The sequence below is a fragment of the Pteronotus mesoamericanus genome, unplaced genomic scaffold (assembly GCF_021234165.1).
Source record: "Pteronotus mesoamericanus isolate MK-2021 breed Mesoamerican mustached bat unplaced genomic scaffold, CSHL_Meso_final contig_169, whole genome shotgun sequence".
NCBI lineage: Eukaryota > Metazoa > Chordata > Mammalia > Chiroptera > Mormoopidae > Pteronotus > Pteronotus mesoamericanus.
In genome coordinates, this window is record NW_026555068.1 from 27207987 (window position 1) to 27226113 (window position 18127).

The following is an 18127-nucleotide window of genomic DNA, read 5'->3' on the forward strand; positions in this document are numbered from 1 at the left end:
AAGCCACGGGTCCTGGGAGTCTGAGGACTGTGGGAGCCTCGGCCTGGGCAGGGCGCGCCTGGCTGACCTAGGGGCTCTCCAAAGGCCCTGCGGCACTTGCCCTGCGTGGCCGAGGCGGCTCAGGCGCCGTGGGGTCTCAGGTGGGGAGGGCCAGCTGCTGCCGGCGGCGTGGCACTCTGGGGACAGAGGCACAGGCCCCACACGGGCCCCGGAATGGCCCACTCAGAGCAGCCAGCCTTCCAGCCATCACCGAAGCCACCGCTCCCCAGCACGCAGCTGGACGCCGGGCCAAGCCGGCTGTCCCTGCAGCCTCCTCGGACAAGAGGCGCACCTCAGGACACGCCGACCTCGCCCCGCTCAGCGCCCCTGGCCTGGGAGGACAGGGCACCAGCCGGCCGCGACTCGGAGCACGTTAGCCCTGTACTGGCCTGTTCATGGTGCCGCCTTGGACGGGCCTGGCCGGCGCAATGCCACGGGGAGCCTGTGCCAAATAAGCGGCTGGCAGGGCCAGACTTGGTCCCTGAGCTAAAAACAAACACAGCAGCGTGGCTAGGTCTTATCCCCACTTTAGACAAGAAGCATGCGTGGGGGGAAAATAAAGAGACTGCAAGGCCTAAACAAGAACTTTGATTTCAAACCCTCGGAAGAAAGTAGCTGTGAATATCTCCGCATGTCAGGCAAAAATCTAGACTTTTAGAAACAGCACCCGCGTATCCAGTGTTCATTACCGTGACACACTCCTGAGAGCATCTGAGGTATTTGGAGACACGCGCGCAGCCTGGGGGGCACCCTCCTCCCGGCGGAGCGGCGGGGTCCGGACTCTCGCCCGGTCCACTTCCGGGCCGCGGGCAGGAGAAGGGTCCCGCCCTCGACCACAGGTGGGCGTGCGCGCCTTCTGCAGCTCATCTTTCATTCAAATGTCCCAGTGTTTTGATGAACAGCTCGAAACCCTCAAAACCTATGACTGCTATAAAGCAACATGGTTTTCCCCTGCAAACAGGAATTCAAAATCCGTTACAGAGAACATGGAGCTGTGCTTTTGTTAGCCGTGCTGGAAGTACCGCGTGGAAGGTCTAAGGAGGACGGTGAGAGCAAGCAGTGAGCTCCGCACACCCCCATGGGACGTGGAGGCGGCCGTCTGCACACGCTGCAGAGCGTTTCAGAGCTCGGGGTGGGGGTGGGGAATGCTTCAGGCAGCGACGCACACTGAGCTGTGCCGGGGAGCGGAGGAGCTGAACGCACACCTCTGACGCGGCCCAACGACTCGGGGAGGCTTCAGTGCTGCAACGGCTGCAGTCTGCTAACGTCCTCCAAATTCCCGCGAGCAGCTGCCTCAGGCATCAGTTACCCCGAGTGACAGCGACACAGTACAGGTCTACGGGCGGCCGCGAGGCAAAGCGTTACAGGACGTGACACACAGGCTACAATGCGACAGTGAGCAGGAAGTTATCAAAACAGTGAGTACTTACTCAGGCGGCATGCTTGTCATGACTAATGTTCTTGTTGGCTAGGGGTTTCAAAAGAGAAGGAACAAAAAACAGTCAAAAATATAAAACATTTTTTCCCACAGAAACAAATTTTAATACGGTTTTTGAAAGGTTATATCGTTAAAAATAAAACATGTAAGCATATATACACACACGCACGCACGCACACACGCGCACACACAAACACAGGGTCTGGCAGAAGTAACGCCTGCTTGAATGTGGTTCATAGGGCAATAATATGGATGGAATGATTTATAGTTTTAATTTGCACATTTCACCTAAAATGTCACATGGTGGGCTTAAGTGTGACATTGTTTTGTTGCTGAATGACACGCTTACGATTTTGTAATAAGAGAGGGGCGTTCCTCGCGCCAGACCCTATACCTACAAAACCTTTACTTTCCTGGAAGCAAACGGCACAGGACGTGGGCATGGAGATCCTGTGCCGACGCCAGTCCCAGACGCCCCAGGGCGGGGGCAGCAGAGGAAAAACCCCCCGAGCTTCCCGTGTGGCCCGCCGGGCAGCCAGCCAGCAGGCCCGTGCAAGGGCCGCCTGGGCGCGGGTGCGTTGGGGCTGCCGGCTGACGTGCTGGCGGCTGCTGTTGACTGGAAGTGTAAAGGTTTGTTTTATTTCAATTACAGTTTGCAATCAATACTGTTTTGTATGAGTTTCAGTGTACAGCGCAGTGGTTAGACAATCTAATGCTTGACAAAGTGGTTCCCCTGGTATTTCAAGTACCCACCCGGCACCGTACAAAGTCACTAAAATTATTACTGACTGTAGTCCCTATGCTTCCGGTGGATTTTAGTAACAGTTTTAAAATACTTCCTTTACTTACATAACAAAAACATGCTTACGACAACACAAAAAATTAAAGGCTTTGGAAATATACCATTGGACATATAAATTCCCCTGTAATTCTACCAACCAGAAATTACAACTGTTTAATAATTTGGTATATATTCCAAGCCACAGGTTTTTTCTGTGGGAGTGTGCACACATATAATTTTTAGAAACAGGGTCACGTTACCCACACATTTTGTATCTCATAGGATGTACTCCCCACACGACCAGCGGGGCAGCGTGGCCGTGAGCTGACCACGGACGGCGCCCTCGCTCGTGTCGGGCCTGGCCCGGGCGACAGCTCTCCTGCCGGCCAGGTCCCGGCTGCTCTGGGCTGGCGCTGGACAGCGACAGGGTCGCGTTACCATTTCAGCTGTCGTGCGTCAGGCCTTGCTTCTCTCATTGTGCTCTTGCCTCGGCTAGGTCCACGGCTTTCCATGGGGGCTGCACATCGGCTTATTTGTATCACAACAGAGATGTCCAGGACCTGACCCAGGCTTGCGGGACGCCTCCACGTGACATTCTGACAAGCTCTTAGCACATGTATTGGATCACGGGAGGATCCTGCTATAGCTCAAGATTGGTGTGCTACAGCAATGAAGACAAAAGGGAGGAGCTGGGTGTAAGACAATTAGGAGATGGAGCGGAACCCTGATTTGGGGGGTGAGGGAGCCTCAGAGGGTGGATCCCAGGAATACAAGAGGTGAGAACACGTGAGTGACTGCGTCAGTGGGGAGAGGGAGAGTGAATGAAAATTGCTGTGAAGCACGGCCTAAGTTTACACTTTTAGCATGTTGTCCCTAAGAATCATGTACTTTGGTAGCGTGAAGAGGATGATGAAATTAGCCATGATCATCGTTTGTTCCCTTCAATACAAGACAGGGGGTCTGGAAATCGGCTGTTCAATAAAGAACTGCGCACTCCATAACCTATGTAACTGTCTCATCACTGCCATGCACCTGAAACTAGTGTACTATCGTATGTCAACCGTAACTGAAAAAGAAAACAAAACAAACGCCAATATACTGTGACAAACATTATGTAAATGTGAGGAAAAAGCTGCCAGCTTAAGGAAAGAGCCGCGTCACTGAGATTGTAGGAGCCAACTTGGTACCGAGTTCTACAGAAAGGGCCAGGCACAGGCCACCGGGGCACAGCGTGAGGGCAGAGGGACAGGCAACTGCCTAGCCTTAGCCGGAAGGTGGGAAAAACACTTCCATTTCTCCATGTTAGAGAACCAGCTCATGTTCCTGGTGCGTCGGCCACGACGTGTATCGGAGCGTGTCCGCCCAGCCCAGCCCAGCCCAGCCTCCTGAGCTCCCAGGTCTGTCACTGGGGGCCTCGGCTGCGAGGGCCGGCGGGTTCGCCTGTGTTCACAGGGCATTCATGGCTTTCATTACATTCGCCAGGCAGGACAAGGAACACAGGCATAAAGCACGTATCTTATCGTTTTAGTTATAAGTATGAGGACCTCAGATATTAAAAAAAAGTACAATGAAATTGTACTGTATGTATTTATTGTATGTGCAGCCTGAAGGGAAGGTAGAACCCTCTATCTTATTATCCGCAATGTATTTTTTTTATTTTTAGTCTTCACTCAAGATATGTTTATTAATCTGAAAGGAAGAAAGGGGGGTGGGGAGGGGAGACATTGATTGGTTGCCTCTTGTGCGTACCCTGACCAGGGATCAAACCTGCAATCAGGGCCGGGGCCCTGAGCAGGACCGAACCCGCAACCTTTTGGTCTAAGGGATGATGTTCTAACCTCCTACTCTTGGCCTAGGACTGCAATGTTACTAAAATGAAATGTAACTTTCCCATGCTCCTCTGCTCACGTGTCCCCACATATCTGAGCATTCCTAGAGGTCCGTCATGGATGCCTGGGAGAGAAAGAAGAAAAAGAACCCTTCTATGTTGTCAAGATTGTTTGTCAGTGTTGGGCTCTGCCCCTCGAAGAAAAAGCACATGTCCACATCCAGCTCTGCAGCACCTCGAAGACAACGCAGACAGGTGCTCACAGGAAGCAACCCGCCGAGCAGTGAGAAACAATGCACTCGCAGGAAACACTGCATTTAATTTTAGCGAAAGCATTTTCTGGAAGTTCTAAAGTAGTGAGAGGAAAGGGGAGGGGAGACAGAGAATATGCATATTTGGAAAATAGCCTAGTCAATATTGTTTCAGTGAGATCAAAGGTAGATCAAATTAAACAAATGCACTTGTTTTATTAGTGATAAAAGAGAACCATTTTAAAAATAAAACATTCTTTGACGTGGTTTGGGTTTTAGGACCATTTCAGAGGTAAACAGTGAAACTACTTTTCCGTAACAGAAACTGCAATGAGGTGAACCGCACATTTGCCAAGATGTCTGCTCTTGTCCACTCGCCTGCACGAGTCCACCAAGAGCCTGGGCCCGACCGGGTCGTGTTCTGTAAACTCTGACCACAAAAAAAGATAAAAAGGAGCAAGTCAGACATGGCGTGAGCTCCAGTCTGGAAAACGTCTTCAAGTCTCTTCCTGAGGATGTACCATTCTCTACATACCTGGCAGCTCTATTGTTTAAAGTGTCAAAAACTCAGCCTGTGGACCAAGAAATCCTTTGTTCTTTAAAAAAAATAAGTTCATTGTATGTGTCCTTCATATTGCCAATACCCACTTTTTAATTTGGTCAATTCTATGCTCTAAAGCTGCGTTCACTACAGAAAGCTAGGGCTAAAATCTTTAACTTTCTCATATTAACCTTTATGTGCCTACATTGTCCTTTTTATCTTTTTTTCCCCATAGATGAAATTTGTTATAATTAGGAGAATTAAGAGACTATTAATATACAGGTGGCTTTTTCTGAAAACAACATACTGCCTTTCTACAACACGTGTTTTCAAGCAATACATTAGCAATAATCGGTAAGGCACCAGCATCAGTTTTGAATATTCATATATGGGATAAAGGCGAGTCTTTACAGTAAAAAAACAAACAAACAAAAAACCAAACAAAACCTCAAGCATACAGAAAATGCGCATCCAAAGTTACTCAATATTAATATCCCAGTTGATTTATAAAAATGCTCACGGGCCACCTCACTGAAGAGGCAGTGCCCCACTTCGAAGCCCCGTCAGGCCCCACCAGCCCCTCCCTGGGCTCTGGACGTGGACTGCGTTGGGAAGGCATGCGGGACCCCCCCAGTTCCCACGTTGAAGCCTAGTACCCAGCAGGACGGGTCTTTGGAGACGGGGGTTTGAGGGGCGATTAGGTCATGAGTAGGGAGCCCTGCTGGATGGGAGTCCTGCCCTTAGAAGAGGCCCCAGAGCCTCTGCACTTCGCCACGTGAGGACACAGTGAGAAGGCCTGTCCGTGAACCAGGAAGCGGGTCCTCTCCACCCAGCCTGCTGACACCTTGATCTTGGACCTCCAGCCTTCAGAACTGTGACCAATGTCTCTTTCTTGTTTTTAAGTTTTTATTTATTTTTAGAGAGCGGGAAATGGAGGGAGAAAGAGAGGGGGAGACACATTGATCAGTTGGTCTTGCACACTCCCAACCAGGGACCTGGCCCACAACGCAGGCCGGTGCCCTGACAGGGAATCGAACCAGCGACCTTCCGCTCTGTGGGATGGCGCCGGGCCCCTGGAGTTGCACTGGCCAGGGCAGGTGCCTGGTTTATGAGCCGCCCGGTCTGTGCTGGTCTCTGACAGCAGCCCGCGCAGACCAAGGCGGGCACCAAAGGCCCGCCGTTGTTTCCTGCAGCCCACTCTCTACTCCACAACCCAGCGCCCATGTAGAAACGGGACGAGGCGGGCAGGGTCCACATGAGCCCAGGACATCTTCCGGAAGAGGCGGCGGTGCCGGGAGGGAATAGAGCGTGTCACAAGGGAGGCCTGGAGGGCTCGTCCGGGCTGAGTCTGGACAGTCAGAGAGTCTTCCCCAACACGGACAACAGCAACGGGCTCCAGCCCCCTGAAGAACGGAAGCTGCGAGGGCGCGGGTGCTTAGCGGCGGCGGGCAGGCAGGGCGGACGCCGGTGCCCACGCCTGCACCCTCCGGTATGGCCTTTCGGAGACGCATGCTCACACTGCGCAAGCCCCTGCGCAGGCGGGAGCTCCTACCTCTGCCCTCGCCCGGCCCCCGGGACACGTGTGGGCAGGGCTGGGGGCAGTGTGCACGTGCATCAGACCCTGGGCTCGCGCTGCTCCTTTGGGAACCAGACACGCGCCTCCCTTGGAGCCTGCCGGGTGGCCCCACAACGTCCTCCCACCCTTGATCCCCCGTTGTTAAAACCTCACCCCAGGAACGGAACCGACACAGCGACAGCTACCGAAAACAAAAACAGGAAAAAGCTGCAACCTAATCAATGCTGAGAAAGATTTGAGTGTCTCTGATGAAAGGAATTAGGTTATAATTACTGAATTCATTTAAAAAGAAAAACAGAACAGCTTAACTTCAAAAGGTGAAGTGCACAGATGACGCTGACTGAGGTGCCGGGTCTGGCGGCCGCTGGGTGTCCTATCGTTTCTTCCCCCAGACTTACCCTTATAACGAAGTCTGCACTCACATCCAAACACCATGTGAGTCGGTGCCAAAATCAGTTTGAAATGCTTCATTACTTTATTGTTTTAACAAAGTGTGTAACGATGCCTCAGTGCTTTTCAGTTGTGGTTTTATCTGTCACTCCTCTACAATCCCTTAGGCCTTGCCCTCTGAGTATGCTTTTTCCTTTTTTTTAAGCTTCTGGAGTATCCTGAATTAATGCCCAGTTGTTTGTATTCCTACATACGATGTGGAAAGGGGCCACTTTAGGAGCGCGTCCTGGGCCCTGGCCCGTGTGGCTCGGCTGCTGGGGCGCAGCTGAAAGGCTGAGGGTCCGATTCCCGGCCAGACACACCCCTGGACTCCAGGCGGCACCACCCCTGGTCTCAGTGCACACGGAGGGGGGGGCAACCGATCGATGGTTCTCGCTTGCATCAGTGTTTCTCTCCCCCTCCCTCCCTGTCTAAAAGCAATGGAAAAAGATCCTCAGGCGAGGATTTTAAAAAGGTGTGCAGGGAGCTGAGCTGGCTGGCACGGGGTCACTGTTCCCACAGGAGACGCAGCGCGACCTGCTGGGGAAACCGCCCCCTCTGGAGGCAGGCCTGGCCCCTGGGACAAACGTGTCTGCTCTGTGTCCTTCCACGTGCTCGTCCCATCCCACCTCAGGGACAGAACAGGCGAGGTGGCCTGTCCGCTCCCAAGACCACCCAGATGCCAGTGGGAACACGCTGTAGGGTTGGCACCTCCAACCCCGCCGGTGGACTCTGGCTGCATCCTGAGGCCAGGGCAGTTCCAGGACACACACCAGCCAGGACAAAGCTCTGGGGGCAGCCAAGGGAGAAAAGACCTCTTCCAGAAACCTCCCAGTATGGCCTCCCCTCACAGCACACTGGGCAGAAATGAATCACGTTCTCAAACTAATGACTGGGAAGAGGAACAGGACAACCAGGACCACCCAGGACAGCGGGCTGCTGGGCAGTGGCCCGGGATGGGGGGGGTGTTGACGGCCCCCCGGGGTGCTGCTCAGGAGCACAGCTCTATCTGGGAGGCTCAGGAGTGTGGGTTTCTTGCTCGTCTACAGCTCCCTCATGCCCCGCGAACCCGAATCTGTGTGGCTGGGATTTTTAACACGAGGATTCAGCTTTGTGACTCGGCAGGTTATGACCGTGCTGGAGCCTGCGTGTCTGACAGGCTCATCTCATGTTTCTACACCACGTTCCCATGCTTCGCTGTCCCAGGGCCAGCACCCCCAAGGGCCCCGTGAGCGCCTCAGCCCTCGGAAGCCGCGGCTGTGGCCATGCACTCCCGGGCGCTGCCAGCAGAGCGCGGACCCCCATCGCCAGGTGTCCTCTCTGCGCCTCAGGGACACGCCCGTGGGGAAAGGGCCACCTGGGCCTCTGCCGGCACGTGCCCACAGCGGCCGCGGAGGACGGTGTGCGAGGGTCGCGACCGGCTGCGTGCGCCCGCCCAGCACCGCCCCGGCATGTGCGGCGTGGCAAACGCAGGCACCGGGCGCTGAACTCTGACGACGCAGGCAGGAGCAGCGGCACGCGGGCAACACTCTTTCACCTGCAGCATGTGCGACTGTTTCTGTCACCCAGCACTGCAGAGTGACAACGCGCCGATGGAGCCGACTGCTGCCTGCCTCCCGAGAGGACTCCAGGAGGCAGCGGTTTCGGGCACTTCGCAGCTCCATTTGCTGGGGACCTGACGCCTGTCATCGCGAACCTGTCCCCACCCCACCCCGACACTGGGACCCTCTGCCAAACGTGGTCCCTCAAAGCACATGCAGCTCCCTCAGATAGCGGGTTAGAGCCGGGCCCCTCCCGTCTGGGCAAGCTCATCTGTCAATCCAGCCCCGGGCACCTGGAGGCGCCCCCACCGCCCAGAGACAGCCCCCACTGCAGGTGGTGCTGTGGGGGTTATCTGCGTGGACACTTACAGGGGCGTCACCCTCCAGGAAGTGTGGCGCGTCCCCTGAGTTACAACAACAACAAGCCATGCTGAGCTGTCAAGAAACAAAACAAATATCACCTGTCATTTGGATGAGTCACGGTTCTTTCAGCTTGAAAGTTAAACTGAAAAACACAGCGCCCCATGAGAGCACACGCTCAGGCCAGCACAGCACTGCGGGGCAGCCAGCCTGGGTCGGGGGGTCCCTGCACTTCGTAAAGGCACAGTCACAAAACAGGAGCTGGCCTGCAGCTCTGTGGGGACTCCCTCTGGGGCCGCCTGGAGGGGAGAGGGTAGGAGGGGCAGAGCCTCTGTTTTAAGGAGGGTGGCTGAACTGCCCTGCTGCCTTCCTCCAGGAAGGCCCCCTGCCCTCCGCGCTCCTCCCCGTCCCTCCTCCAAAGCCCTCTCCCACCCTCGGGCGCTTTCTTCCTTTCCGCCATGCGCGCCCCGGCCTGCTCCCCACTGTACAGCTCTTTCTTCTTTGGAGAACCAGACTCCAGTGGGCTGACTCCTTGCACGCTGCCTCCACCACCAAGGTGTGCCTGCTCCCTGAAACGCACCGGCCAGCATCTCTGTGTGATGGTGACGAGAAAACGCGGCCTGGCAGGAGCCCGCTGTGCTCACGGAACCGCTCACAGCACAGCACCCTCAGCTCACGCAGGCCTATCACACACTCTCGGTTATTTGCGGAGGGCCCTAATCATGTAACAGAGAGGAGGGAACGGAGGAAGCCAGTCACCAAAGCCGGGGTCACTGGTTGCGAAAACCAGCCCCGGGCTCTGGGTGGCGCGCCAGGGTGACTTCACACTCCATCCAACCCAGAAACGCAGGTTCTCCGGGGAACGACCAGGGACCGCGTGAGGAGCCTTTCAAACCTGTGTGCACCCCTCACTCTCTCAGCAAATGCCTCCAAGAAGCCGACTCTGTCCCTGGGACTGTGCTCTGCGGACTGCTGGAAGGCTGTGAGGACTCAGTCCGCGCCCCGCAGGGCCCAGATGGGTCCTGGGAGGAGGGCGAGCATAACGCGAACTGTCACTCACGTTTGCCCTCTGCCCTATTTCAGAAACTTGCGGAAGTGTAAGCGTTTGGTCTGGTGTATAGTGTCTTTTCTTTCTCTTTTTTAATACCCTGTCGGAATGAGTGCCCTCCCAGAATGTGAAGCGCTGGGCCCTTCGTTCTGCTCGGCCTCAGGCGTGTGGGAGCAGCTGCGACGCTGTGGCCCACCGCTCGCCCCTGAACAGGGCAGTCTTGCTCAGCAGAGACACCACCAAAGTGAGATTTGAAAACATTCACTAGGCTGTCTAGTTTGATGACTTACTTTAAAAAATTTGATGAAGAAAATATTTTTTACAAAAAAAAATTGGTTTTAGAGATCCAGGAAGAGAGGAAAAGGAGGGCAGGGAGGGAGAGTGGGGAGAGGAAACGAGGGAGGGAGGGAGGGAGAAACATCAATTTCTTGTTCCACTTACTGATGCATCCAGTGGTTTCTTGTGCCCTGCCCAGGGATCGGACCCACAACCTTGCGTATCAGGGCGATGCTCTAACCAACTAAGCTGCCCAGCCAGACTATGAGGATACTAATATTCTGAACACATGCACAAATAACAGAAGCAGTAGAATAAACCACAGAACTTGGGAGAAAAAAAACTGCCATGTGTGTTCACCACAGCACTGGCATTAACACCGCATTTAGTGTCCTCAGGCCCTGCGTCTGGCGCGGTGGGATCTGTGACCACATTGCCTGCATTGCCCTCTGCAAAGACGGGGTGCTGACTCTCCTGCCGATGATGACACAGCCTAAGCGAAGATCAGCCTAAGTGAAGAAACTGCCTAACTGGGTTCTCAGAATAAACACGGTTCAACCAGCTTTACAGATTTAAGGTGATAAGTTTTAAGAAGAGCGTTTCCCACTGATTACTATGTCTTTCCCGCTAAAAGTGGGCACTACGCCCAAAACTCTGGGACAGAAGTTATGGCTCTGAGACGCCACAGTTCTGTATCGAATTACATTTGTTTCCAGTCTTTCAGAAATGTTTCGTGCGTCTTTTGCAGCCAAGGACTTTAACGTTCATCTTAAAAATCCCTCCTGTTTACTCAGTCTCTCCCTGCTCTTTTCCCAAAAGGATTTATCCTGCCTCTGCTCTAACACAGCCAACTGAGTTCCACCCGCCCCCTCCCCGTCCCCCCCCCCCCCCCCCCCGCCGCGATCTCCAGGAGCAGCGCAGTAAGTAGCTCAGAAGCACCTCCCACTGTGAATAATTAGCCTGCTAGATGGGACGCAAATCACCAAGCAAGACAGAGGGGGCGAGGATGCAGCAAGTCAGGAAGACGCCTAGGACCAGGGACACAGCGACAGGTGCCACCCATCACCAGCTGTCCACTAAGGCCCCGGTGCTGGGCTGGCTCAACACGCTGTGCCCAAGAGGCTAAGTCACAGCCACCAGCACAACCAGACGTCTGGTGTCCAGGGCTCTTCACATGTCAGGGGTCCCAGACAACCTCCCCCGCGAATCCGCGGCTCAGCCTGAAACGCGGCCCCGTCTGCTCTTTGGCCTCGTTTGTCTTTCCCACGACCAACCAGAAAGCACTCGTAACGAGCTCTAGGGCTCTACAATCTACAACGGACCTGCACATGCGCCGTGTCATTTTAAGCTTCTTTGAGCCACTGCCAGCCTCTCCTGGGAGGAACCAGGTGCTCCTCCCTCTCACCCGAGCAGCAGGTGCCGGTCGCCTGTGGTGACTCTGCTGTCCCTGCCCCCCTGCCCTTTGTCTCTGTGTGTCAGCGTCCTGGCCCCAAGGAATCCCAGCCGCACTCTCTCCTACCTCCCTGGCCTCCCGGGAACAAGGCACAGACAGTGAGGGCCCCCTTTAAGTCCAGGTGACGGGGTAGAGGCTGAAGAATCCACAGTTCACTCACTGTCCTCCCACCAGGCCTGGCCTGCAGCAGAGAGCCTCCCCTCCCCGCCCCCTCGTGCCAGGACGGACACCGGTCCCTCCAGGGCCCAGGGCGCAGCCCGACTTGCTCACAAATGAAGGCCACCGGGTTCTTCACCTCTGCCCGTGGACACTTTATTCAGACCGCAGAACGACAACCGCTGGCACAGCCGGCACGCTCGGCTCGAGCGGCCACGGGCACGTTACAAGCAAGGGCCACGCAGGCACAGCGCCAGAGGACGCCCGTTCCTGCAGCAGGAGCCCCGTCCTGAACGGGACTACCGTCACAGTGTTCCAGCACGCACGCCGTACACCCCGAGGGGGCGGGGCGGGGGCAGACGGAGGACGCAGCAGCATTGGAAGCTTAACGTAACCTTTTCACACACTGACCTTCTGGGCTTTTCTTCTCTTGGATCCCTCCTCAGGTCTGCTGAGGTCTGTCTGGCCTGCGCACGGGCCTGCCCAGTCATCATGCCTGGTGGGTTGGTCTTCAACACCTACGGCCCAAGTGGACAGAAGATGAGTTAGCACTTTCCATGGACTGAATATTAACGCAGCTTAAGTAAACTGAAATTTCCAAATTTATTTATGCACAGCAGTCGTGTGAAAGTAAAGTCCTCTTACACTAGCACCACATACCTCTTGCTCCCCGGGGTCTGCTCGGAACTTTCAGTTTATTCCACTCTGACATTCCATGCGATTCACCCAACTCAAGGGTGGGAAGCCACTGAGCCTGTCGTGTGACACTGTGCTGCTCCAGCATCCCGCCTGTCCACCCAACAATGAGAACGTCTGCCTGACTCCCAGGCACGACTCAAACCCCAATTCTTTGATCTTTACGTAACGATCAAACCCCAGCTCCACCGAGAAGGCGGTCCTGTAGCAGAGGGCATGTGTCAGCTTAGCTGTGGGCCAAGTGTGAGTTATTCCAGAAAACAGTCTTCAGTACAAACTTCTCAATCTGCAAGGGAGAAATGGAGATTCCACTCCCTGCAAATGTCCACCTCAGACCAGCATCCTCCCATGAAGACGCACCAACGACGAGGACGTTCACCAAGTACAGCGCGGCCGCATTAGCTGCTAGCACGGGAGAACCTACCACCCAGTGAGAAACGTTCCCTTTCCATGGGCTCCTTGTTCTCACCTTGCCCTCCCAAAGCAGCCGGCCTGCTCCCTGAGTTAGCTGTTACTTTGAAAGAGGACTATGTATGCCAGCCACCACCTGTCCGGTCTCAGGGGCAATGCACAGAGCAGCTGCAAGGACACCTGCGTCCTGGCCACAGCCACGCACGGGGCCGCTGTCCAACACCCACCTGCAACGTCACCACACTCCACCGTCGACCTGCTCACCCACAGCATCTCACGAGCGGGCGGCCCATGGCAGCACCCGCCCCACCACAGGCAGCTCATGACCCAGCGCACAACGCAGACGTAGGTAAGCGAATACACGGCAAAAATAACTTAAGCACCACCAGAAAGTAAATGACTGCTTTGCAGATATTTCAAATAAAATAGGATGCTTTAATAAAAGATATAATTAAGCCAGGAGGGTCAGACTTGAAAGTCTTAGCTCTGCTTTCAAAGTCAGCGTCCTGGAGAGGCGGAGACAAAAATCAGAGCGATGTTTACGTTCTTTCCTGAACTCAAACTAGTTGTTATTGGCAACCTGGGCCCTAAAACCGCCAGGTTCTGAGCCCCTATAAACCCTCCCCTTGGGTCCCCTGGGAGCCACAGACAGAACCTGTGCTGACCCCCCATCTCCTCTGCAAGCCTTTCTATTTGCCTGTCACTCTCGTCCCTCCCCATCCTGCCTCCCCCTGGGTGACTACAGATCCCGTGGTACCGCAGCCGCTGGCTGGAATCCTCGCTTGGCGCCAGCGTGAAAGGGTGTATTCCGCGTGGGACGGGCTGGTCTAAGGTCCAGCTATGCTCAGCTCCTCGCACTTGTCCTCACTTTGAGAGAACGTCACCAATGCATCCTCTGCCTATGCTTTACTCTCCACTACATTCGATCACTTTTTGAGAGCCCTAACCCTCGGCCAGGCCGTGATGAAATATGGTTTTCATCTTTACGATCAAAGATTGAAAGCAACTGGTCTATATTGAATGAAGTTTTGCTACTGGCAGAAGCATAAGAAACTCATTTTCAATTTGTCTCTTCCTGCACGCTCTACTTCCCTGCTCCCAAGACACAGGATTAAGACAAATAACACTAGGAATAATGATGCACTTAAGCAATTAACACTTATTCGTATGAGACCCTCTGATCGACCAGCTACATCAAGGACCAAAAAGGCTTCTGAAGACTGACTTAAGAATTCGTAAGTTTAACATACAAAAGCATAAGCGAAATGTTAACATTACCCCAATGGGATGTTTCTTCTGAGACTTTAAAATCTGAGTGAAGTATTTAAGAATAATGCAGAACACAGAATCTCAAAACTATGAAAACACACACTCCTGGGATTTAGGGTACACGCAAGATACAAATTCTATACAAGCAAAACTCAGCTACTATTCACTTGATAAAATGGTGTTCACTTTGTCAACCAAGAGCACAAAAATGAAATCTAATTGAGATCTTCAGAAGATGTGGAACTGTCTCCTTCATAATCATCGGGCAGATCACTGAAATACAGGGTTTAAAGTCGTGCACTGGTTTTAGTTCTACATAGTCTTTCGCACTGGGAGCCAACTCCCGTCTGGGAATTCCCCCGAACTGGAGCGTGGGCCTCCTTGACCCCCTCTGCCCGCCCTGCCTGAGCTCCCCCGGGGAGAGGGGCAGCTCCGCCCCGCCTTCTCACCCTCTCCCCTAGTTCAACCCAGTACCTTGAACGCAAGGGCAAAGGAGACAAAGGATTAGTGACAAAAGACCATGGGAATGAATAAAGCTATCAGTCCATGGTTAGAACACCTTCCCCGTAGTCGGCCTTCTTCCCACAAGGCTGAGGAAGCTGGTCAGGCCGTTAGGACTGCTCACCTGCCGTGAACAGTGGGGGCGGGAGGGGCAGAGCCTGGGAAGGGGGCTGAGAAATGCTTTCCGAACACACTTGTGCGTCCTGTGAACTGCCAGCAAGCGCAGTGGTTACCGTTCAGTTTGACACAGCTAAGGGAGACGCCCACACGTAGACCTGCTTGTTTGGTATGATAGTGACTCACCCTGTCTCTTAAAGAAATTCTCACAGTATGTAGAACATTCTACATGCAACAACATGTAAGTGCCTAGGATTGGATGGGTTTAGTTCTTATAAAACATACATAAAATACTTACAATTAATTTACTTTCAAAAATGGCCTACTTCCCACGAATTCAGTGCGATGAGTCAGGTACATCCCTAAGTTTACCAGACATTCTCATGGGGCTGGAAAACAAACCTGAAATTACAAAAGCAACTCTCTGCCTCAGCACTGTGAGTGGCGCTCATACCGAAGCACACGGCGCGGTTACTGCCGTGTGCCCACCGGAACCCCGTCACCTGAGCGCAGTCATAATCCAGACGAGCTGCAGCGCCCTGCCTGTCGCTTCCCTGAGCGGGCCCTGCTGCCGGGCCGCCCCTCCTGCGCGCCAGGAGACAGCCTCCCGCCCGCCGGCCCAGCGCTGCAGCGACCACCAGGCGCCGGGGGTCCGCACACACTCCACGTGTCCCCCCACAGGACTGTGCACTGAGACAGACACGGTGTGCAGGCCGCGGGACGCGGTGCAGACCGCAGGACAGGAGGGGTGAGTGCTGGCGCGCCTCCTGCCTCCCTCAATGAAAGCCGCCGCCGCAGGCAGGGCCAGCTGCTGGCACGACAGACACCCCTCTCCCCTTCCCCGTGGAGACGACGCCTGTCGGCCCGGAGGCCCTGCAGCAGACGCCCACTGGTCGGCAAAACCGGCAAAAGAAAGGAGCTGTAACCGGCAGCCGCATGTGCTGGTCAGTCAGCACATGCGGCTGCCCAGAAATGCTTCTCTGTTAAATTCAGGGATCCAAATAAAATTGGATTGGTTAAAATTTTAAAGCCCATCCCCCAATCCCATGCGTGAAAATCGACAGTGAGCCATGGCGGGTCTCCCCGAGGGTGACATCGGAGCTTGGTCCCTCCTTGGCCGGGGAAGAACTGCGGGGTCAAAGGGTATCTGGTGCTCTGTGGCAAGAGCTGGTTTCAGAGAAACGTGGCCCCAGGGGCCCCTTCCCATCACAGACAGGCTGCGACCTGAGGACAAGACCTGGATGTCAGCCTGCAGGCCAGCTCTGGGGACAGCTGCCAGGAGTAACTGCGTGCGTAAGATCCGGCGGACGAGCCAGCGGGAGAGGGCTGTCACCCTGACGCAGCTGACTGTTCTCCACGAAACAAGAGCCTAGCAGCCGGGCACGGGCGCACGGTTTAGACATGGCACCCATGTGCTCTGCCATGCAAAACCCCAGCGCCCACAGTATCTGGGGGCGGGGGCGGGGGTGCAGGGGCCCACGCGCTGTGCGGACTCAGGATGACCCTTCAGCTTTCTGGGCTTGGCCATTAAAACCGACCTCAGGGGGTGGACTGGAGCCGTGGCCAGCAGTGCCTAATGCCGCACTCACTCACAGGCCCTGCGCCCCCCGTGCTGGAACCCGACCTTTTTCAGAGGGTGCGTGTGCCCCACCCTGGCATCTGCCATCTCCCTGGAAACCAGGGGGCACCTGGGACACGGAAGGGCACAGCAAGCAAACAGCTGTGACGTGCACTTATGAAAGGAGGTAAGAAGAGAGGGATAAGCACACATTCCTCTTTTTAGCAATTTTTGTCACAGTAAGCATGTGTTGGTGTACTGTTTATAAAATTAGAGAATAAAGGTTTAAAAAGAAAAATAACAATTTCAAAGATTACAACTTAAACAAAACCAGAGCGGAAGCTTTCCCCTCTGTGCCATTGGGGTGACACCCATCACTGGCTCGCTCTCACCTGCTGCTGAGCCTGCCCACGCCGGCCGCAGCCGCCGACCAGGGCAGCGCGGACAGCACACAGGGCACAAAGTCCCCCAGCGCAGGGGCCTGGGGAGGCACGGCGAGGAGCGCAGCGGCCCCGCCACCCACCACTCGGCCCGTGGCGCCCGCACAGACTGCAGGCCGCGCATGGCGGCCGGCGACTCTCGCAGGGAGGTGGGGCCCCACCGGGCTGTCCACGGCCAGTCCCCTGCACAACAAAATGAGGGCACGTTTAGACTAACAATATGCAGGTCTCTTCGGTCCTCTGGGATGACAGGGGACGCCAGAAGACCCGCTCCTACCGAGCACAGACCACGCCCGTTTCTGGCTCTGAGTCCCAGCCCACCACACCAGGCCCGCCCGTGCCCGCCGTGTGACATGCCCACCTCCACTGCTGAGGCCAGCGTCTCCCAGGAGGCCCTGCGTTGCCCTGCCGCCTCCTATGGTCCCGCCGCAGGGCGCCGTGGCCACGGGGGTCCATCCCAGACATGCCCCGAGCTTGGTCCAGGGCAGCCGGGCAGCCATGCTCTCCCGTGACACCGCCGGGGCTCCAGGGTACACCCCCTGCCCGGAACCAGCCTTCCTTCCGCTGACCTTACGTCTGCACACCGTCGGTGTCCCAGGCCTCACAGCCACACGCGGGGCGCACGGAGGCTGAGGGCGGGAGCTCCGAGGACGGAGTCCGCTTCACCCCCCCAGGCCCTTCTGCACAGCGGGTGTTCTACGGTAACTCGGAGTGGACGCAATCTTAGAATAAGCATTTTGGAAACACATGCTAAGCCTAAGAGAATGCAAAATTCAGTTTGTCAAATTTTATATATTTTCAAAAAACTAAGATATAAAAGCTCCATTAAAAATACACGACCTTCTTTTTGTGAGGTGAATTTGGGGCGTTTAATTATACCCAAGGGAAAGATAGGCAATACACCTGTGATTATTTGAACACCCGTTAACATTTCCATCTCGAAAAGCGTGGTTAAAACCATGGGGGGGGGGGGGAAGAAATGATGAAAAAATAAAATTGGCCTTAGTGAAAAATCAGCCCCATCTTGAGGTAAAGATGGTTAAAGTTCAAGATTTTTGCATTTTGATTGCTGAAACCTATTTGTGCTTAAAATCAGAAAGTGCAAAATGTTTTCAAATGTTGCCACTGTTGCTACAATTACAATTACACAGTTCATTAACATGGTTACAATTAAATTGCAGACTGAATAAATCTATTTAAATGATACCGCTTAAAGCAAAATAAATAAAAGTCAAACAAGGCCCGTTACAATGAACTTCTCCCCTAAGGACAAACGCTAAATATTCCTTCATAGCTAACAATGCCCCTCGTTTCTTCAGAACAAACATTAATGACACACCGCCACCCACCTGTTCAGACGTCCCCTCCTCTGGGTGGAGTCAGCGGCCTGTGCCGCCCTAATCTCCCTTCCGCAAGGA

At 54.6% G+C, this 18127-nt stretch overlaps 1 protein-coding gene across 1 annotated transcript in view; it reads right to left on the reverse strand.

The window, feature by feature from the left end:
* The window catches only part of MCPH1 (microcephalin 1), a 108787-nt gene that overhangs the window by 71684 nt on the left and 18976 nt on the right, over positions 1 to 18127 (reverse strand). The window contains exons 9-10 of the mRNA XM_054566206.1: positions 12129 to 12235; positions 1470 to 1507 (exon numbers count right to left, since the gene is read on the reverse strand). Of these exons, the coding sequence (XP_054422181.1) occupies positions 1470 to 1507; positions 12129 to 12235 (145 nt within the window). The remainder of the gene's footprint in view (positions 1 to 1469; positions 1508 to 12128; positions 12236 to 18127) is intronic.